The following is a 6,938-nucleotide window of genomic DNA, read 5'->3' as shown; positions in this document are numbered from 1 at the left end:
TGCTTGTGATAAGATGGTCTCTTTGGTACGCCCCTCCTCTATTGCCAGCCCTCTTCCTTGTTGACGGTCTTGTCAAACTGGTTGAAAACAACAAAGTCCATGCTCAATAATCCAGGTATACAATCCAAATGACCTGACTGAAAAATGTTGGATTGTATACCTGGATTATTGAGCATGGACTTTGTTGTAACAAAGAATAAGATGGAGACAAACATAATAAGATGACAAAGAAGTGAACAATAAAGACTAAGAAGATGACGATCAAGATGAAGACAATAAAGAAGAAGACTCCATATCACATGGGCAGAAAGCAACATAGCATTGCTGCAGAAAACAACGTCCAGTAAATGCAGGTGATATTGTAAAAGCAGGTCTTGTTTTTAGAATTAATTAAAAGACGTAGGATTTCAGCATTTGTGTTATTCTTCATCAAAAATCATTTTAAAGTTTACTTTTTAAGTGCAGAAATCTTAAAAAGTTTTGACACTAAGTCTGTTCTGTCCTGTTAGGGACAGATGTGTCCTTGAGTCAGCTCAAAGGTGCTTCTTGTTCCTGGTTGATTACCTTCTTTTCTCACATTTTTACTTTTTTCATTTGCTTTTCTTTTGGACTCTTTTAATCCAATCCATGACTTTCAGATTGTATTTATTTTATTTTACTACTAGCAGCACATTCATTCAACCTTTATTTATACAGGTCAATCCCATTGAGCCTCGGGGACTCATTTACAAGAGACACCTGGGATAAGCCGTACTTGTTTCAACAACAGTAATTCATTTTCCTGACTACCTCTACATCTCTGATTGCACACCTCTCTTTCCTCTGAAGGCAGTCGGTGGGGATGGGAAATTATGGAGGACAAAGGCCCACGTGTAGCTGACTACTTTGTGGTGGCTGGTCTCACGGACCCGTCCAAGCCATTGGACCAGGAGATCCACTTCAATGATGTGTGCCACAAAACAGCCAAGCAGAAAGCTCCCATTACTGATGTGACGGTGGTGATCCGCTCACTGGGAGAGGAGGTGCCTCTGGGGTTTACATGCATAGAGACTACACCAAGTGGCCAGTCAGCGGATCTTAACAACGGCGGCCTCATGGCACCGCAGATCTTCTTGTGCTACAGACGAGGCCGTGACAAGCCACCGCTCACAGACCTGGGGTAAGTACCAAAGGATTCTGGGTGTTTTGTCCTCATGTTTGGTAAAAACACTTTTTTCCTGGCAAATTAAAGGTACTGTCTGCAAACTAACGTCTATAACAGTATAAGATGCTAGATGGTTTTGTTATCTACTTTGGTTTTTTTAAGTGTTTATTCTTAGTTTGGTTCTCTTAAACACAACTTTTGACCTTACTAACCGTCCATCCATCCATTTTCTTTACCCGCTTCTTCCATTTTGGGTCACGGGGGTCGCTGGTGCCCATGTCCAGCAATCACTGTGCGAGGGGCCGGGTACACCCTGGACGGGCCGCAAGTCCATCACAGGGCCACATAGAGACAAACAACCATTCAGTCTCTCATTCACACCTAGGGACAATTTAGAGTTACCAATCAGCCTAACATGCATGTTTTTGGTTTGTGGGAGGAAACCGGAGCACCCGGAGAAAACCCACGCATGCACGGAGAGAACATGCAAACTCCACCCAGAAAGGACCCTGGACCGGGGTTTGAGCCAAGGACCTGCTCGCTGAGATGCAGCAGCTCTACCAGTTGCGCCACCGTGCTTCCCACCTTACTAACCTATCAAACAAAAGTTCAGACTTATTTAATTCCAAAACACAAACCCTGTTCTTTGTTGGAAAAAAAAATAAAAGGAATGAACCAAACAATTGACTTATGGTTGGCCATGTTTTAGCTTGTCCATCACTTTTTTTTTTCCAGTCAATATAAACATCGAAGGTAAGGAAGTTTTTGTTAAGTGAAACAGACTGTTAGTTATTGTAAAGAGAAAAGTTTAATTTAAATTACTTTCTGTACAATAGACATTTCAAAGTCCAAACTTTCAGCTTCATTAAATACCAGCAGTCTGGTTATAGCCAGCAGAATTTTTTTTAACTAGAATTTATTCTCTAACTAAGTGTGTTCTTTTCTTTCTTTTAGAAACTTTAATAGTCGCATAGAGACAAACGAGACAAACAACCATTCACTCTCTCACTCACACCTAGAGACAATTTAGAGTTACCAATCAGCCTAACATGCATGTTTTTGGTCTGTGGGAGGAAACCGGAGTACACCCACACATGCACGGAGAGAACATGCAAACTCCTCCCAGAAAGGTCCCGGACCAGGATTTGAACCTGCAACCTTCTTGCTGAGAGGCGACAGCTCTACCAACTGCACCACCAGTGCCGCCCAGCTATTTAAACAAATATTTTGTATTCTGTTAATTATATTTCTTAGAGAAAATTTGGTATTGGCAGATTGGAGCTGTACAGGAATCAGAAATCAGTATCGTCCCACAAAATCACAATCTCTAGTTAAAAATTATTATTATTTTGTTTTTTAAATCTTTACTCCAGAAAAGATAACAGCAAAAGACATGAGTTGTTCAAACTTTGTCCAGTTTTTCTTTTTAATAAAACACCCAGGTATATAAAGACATTGGTTACTATCAATGCAACTTTTACATCCCTTTACCTTGAGAGATAAGTCCTTAAGTAAGTAAGTAAGTAAGTAAGTACCGGTAAGTAAGTAAGTAAGTACCGGTAAGTAATTAAGTAATTTAGTGCTATATGTTGTCATCATCTTATGTTTCCATACAATGACAAAATTAGTTCTCTGCATTTAACCCATCACACCTGAGATACACGCAGGTGGAGCAGTGGGCAGCTATGTAAACACCCAGGGAGCAGTTAGGGATTAGGTGTCTTGCTCAAGGACACCACGACATGTGGGCATGGCAGGGAGTTGAACCTGTGACTTTCTGGTCCCAGGTTGGCTGCCCTACCTCTACGCCATCTCAGCCCCCTAGATAGAAGATAATGTTCTGTACCCCCTCTGCATGTGCACTGAATGAAGAGCAAAGTATTACACTGAAGAGATTATTCAAAAGTAAAATCTTTTATTTTTCATTACACATCCATATAAACACTCTAGTGACACAAATAGGGTAAATAAACGTTCAGCATTTGGTCCAATTTTTGCAAATAATACATTTAATTTAGATTCTAAGAAAACGTCATCAAACAACTGAATTGGCAAACTCTGACCCGTGATTTTTGTGTGGTGGGAGTGGAAGGGTCCACCGTAACTCTTTTCCCCTTTCTGTGTTTTTAGATTCTTCAGTAATCTTTTTAGCTTTTCTGAAAGGGTCACTCTCCTCAAAGTCTGTTGTGTTTCTCATACTGAGTCAAGAATGTGGGGAAAAAATAACTGTAATACCACTTTGATTGGTGATATGTGCTGCTGATTATCCATGCTGCTGATCTCATGCTGCTGATCATTTCATGCTGCTGTATTCATTCGTACTGATCTACTGAGACTCATGTTCGTGCTGCTGTTGTTTGTCGTATTTTGCACTATTAGTGTTTAGCATATATCTTAGTCTATGTCTTAGATCCTTATTTGCTGTTTTTTTTTTTACACTTTATATTTTTGCTATTGTTGGATGTAACTGGGACCCTGTGTACACAATTTCGTTCCACCTCATCTACCACATGTGATAAAATGACAAGAAAACCTACTTGAACATGAGTAAATCTCAGGCACCGGAGTCACACATGCAAAGAACTCAATGAGCCTGTTGAGCATCATGGGAGGTTTTATGTTGGATAGAAAGCTTGCTCTTACCGATTGATTTCAGGAATACAAGAATTCCTGGTCCCAACCTCGAAAGATCATAGATTGTTTTGTAAAACTTTATTTATGTTTGCTGTACGTGTAGTTTGCTCTTCTTTCAGTAATGCTATGGCTGCTTTTCTACACATGTCAGCTTAATCTTGACAGCTGAAGAGTTCTTAGTCTTTTGAAGTGCTCAACAGCCTGAAATCCTTCTGTGCAGCAGTTTTTTTAACACCAGCTCTTTATGCCTAAGGCTGTTCCCCACTACAAAAAGTGAAAATGAAACACTGTTATATCTCTCAGCAACTTTCTTTGCAAGGTGTGAATGCAGTGCTCCAGTTTTGCACCCCTTCTGTCTGACTTGCAGAGGCAAGTGGTGACCGTGCTAAATGGGAGCAGTTCAGTGCAGAGCTCAGTGCCGATGAGGCACTGATACAGCTGCTTTATCAGACAGAATCAGCAGCTTCATGTCTGTTTGCTGATAGCCCAGAGAGGATGGACTTCCCAGACTGATGGTGAAGGAGTGTGTGTGTGCGTTAGTATGAGGGGGCGTAGCCATCATTGGCATGCACTGTTTGTTGCTGTGTCGTGTAATAATGAGCAGCTGGTGTTCTGTGACAGTTTAGGTTCATTCAAAATATACTTTTCTCTAATTATCTCAAGAGGCTTCTCCACATTGCATCATGTACAAACATGGCTCCAGACTAACCTTTTGTTGTTCTTGCACTGGTGCATGAAATTGTTAGTTTGCTGCATGACCAAAAGATTTAGGCAAATCCACATTTTCAGAACTCATTTACCACCACAATCAAATTTTTAAATATCACATTTTTGATATGACAAGTGTCAGTTGTGTAAATGATTGTAAAAAATCGAACAAACATTAGGAGGCAGGTAAATGCTTTATTTGATTTGTATCACAAATATAAATGAGCAAGAAGCTTATTTATGTTATAACAGAATTTATAAAATCATGATGTTTAATAGGTTTGACATATCAGCTTAAAAAATTCATTTGAGTGACAGCTTGCACATTTAGAGGACTACAATCATTGACTGTCCTATAATTTCAGAATAACATTTAAACAGATGTAGCTTTTAAATTCACGCAAAACTTTACATCAAACATTGAGTTTATTGTAATTGGACATGGTTAAGTCAATATTGGTTATTGTTTAACACTATAAATAAATAAATTACTTTTTCTTTTTCTTATTTTTATGACAATTCTGAAAAAGTTGGGACATTGAAAATAAAAGCATGAGCTCTGCAAAACTCATAAACCCATGTTTTATTCACATTGCATCATAGTAAACATTTCAAATGCTGAAACTAAGAAATTGTATTGTTTTTTTTTGTTGTAAAAATATAAGGTAATTTTTAATTTTATGGCATCAAGTCACCTCAAGAAAATTGTAATGGGAACAAGTTTCCACTGTTAGCATTCCCTCTTTTTTAACAGCTGTCTGTAAATGTTTAGGAACTGAGAAAAACAGTTACTGCAGTTTTTGAAGGGGACTGTTTGTCCTGTTTGTACGTACATGTACATACATACATACATACATACATACATACATACATACATACATACATACATACATACATACATACATACATACATACATACATACATACATACATTCAAACATACATACATACATACATTCAAACATACATACATACATACATACATACATTCAAACATACATACATACATTCAAACATACATTCATATATACATACATTCATACATTCATACATACATACATACATTTGTAGTGAGTCACGTGGGTACGTGTCACTAGTTGTAGTATGACAATATATCCCCGTTTATATGCATACTATATTCACGAGTTCCTCATCTTTCTGACTGTAATGTCGTGCATTGAATTTTAACAGAGATGCGAACGAGAGACGTTATTTACCTTTGACCCATCAAAATGAATGGAGTCATTTATTTTCAGAATCAAAGTTTAACATCAAACATTTACATTAATTTGGCAAAATATGAAAATAATAACAGACAGTTTCACAAATAATGAACTTCAAATCACTCGGCGGTGATTTGAGGACTTTGCTTCAGATATTTCTAAAATATCTGTACTGGTTTTGTGAGAGAGAGAAGAGTTTAAGATGAAGTGGAGATTATCTTACAGAGAACTATGTGAGAGAATTAATATCTGTTGACCAGAATGTGCACGCTTCATCAGATTTCAGCTCGCCTCCGGTACACTTTAGTCGAAGAAGAGACCGTTACCTTGTTGATGATAGATCAGCTCGATAGAGAGTCCTCCAGACCTTTCAGCGTCTCCGTTGAGAGCTGCTGAAATCCTTAGATAGTCGTGCGTGGGTTGTTCAAACAGAAGTTATAATTCCAACGTCTCTGACTCTCCTGAATTCTCGAATTCTCTTCCATTCACTTCACCATTCTCCATGAATTCTAACCAATTCTCTTCAGAACTCCTTGAGCACTGCTTCAGAACTGCTTTCGAACTACATGAGAACCGCTCCAGAACTCCTTGAGAACTAACTTGAACTGGAAAGTTGCCACATTTTAAATGGGTCGACTTCCGGTTCAATTTAGAGCTTTCTGATTCGTGGATGTACCAGAAAGAGGTGTGGTTTTTGACGTAAGGTATTATCAAAAGTCGAGGTCAGGGGATGAGATTTGTTTAACAACTGACAGAGAGATTATTGCAAAAAGCAGACTTCGTGGAGTCTCTATTCTGATTATCTTCTCAAATAGTTAAACATGACATTTCTTCTTCAGTAAACATTTAGTTGACCGAAGCTTCAACTTTCACATACTTACGACTTGGCTCATTTCAGACAGAAAATCAAGAAATGCATATTCAGGTGATTTCTTCTTTGAATGAGGAATAAAAATCATTACTTACTGTTTATGTAAAATAAAAATGAGTAGTTCTTTTCAACCTGTAAGCATTGAGTGAAACTAACACAATTTGATTATCAAAACATTTGTAAGACAGTAATGATTATAGAGGATTGTCTTTTCTGCTTGATTAATTCAAGAAAGAAAGTCATCAGATGGCTCAGACTTATTCAGATCAATGAAAATAACAGTCTCTGTCCATCTGGTAGATTTGAGGTCATCAGGGTCAGATAAGGGTCAGATCATCAGGTCATCAGGTTCACTACA

The 6,938-nt window shown here is 38.2% G+C and overlaps 1 protein-coding gene across 1 annotated transcript in view; it reads left to right on the top strand.

The window, feature by feature from the left end:
* The first annotated feature begins 254 nt into the window (after positions 1-254).
* LOC119427012 (C-myc promoter-binding protein) overlaps positions 255-6,938 on the top strand; it is a 167,259-nt gene continuing 160,575 nt past the window's right edge. Inside the window, exons 1-2 of the mRNA XM_037694588.1 lie at positions 255-303; positions 829-1,159. Of these exons, the coding sequence (XP_037550516.1) occupies positions 255-303; positions 829-1,159 (380 nt within the window). The remainder of the gene's footprint in view (positions 304-828; positions 1,160-6,938) is intronic.

This window comes from Nematolebias whitei, chromosome 2 (assembly GCF_014905685.2).
Source record: "Nematolebias whitei isolate Nwh7 chromosome 2, NemWhi1, whole genome shotgun sequence".
Taxonomy (NCBI): Eukaryota; Metazoa; Chordata; class Actinopteri; order Cyprinodontiformes; family Rivulidae; genus Nematolebias; species Nematolebias whitei.
Note: the sequence above shows the minus strand (reverse complement) of the source record. Positions and strands in the feature narration are given on the sequence as shown.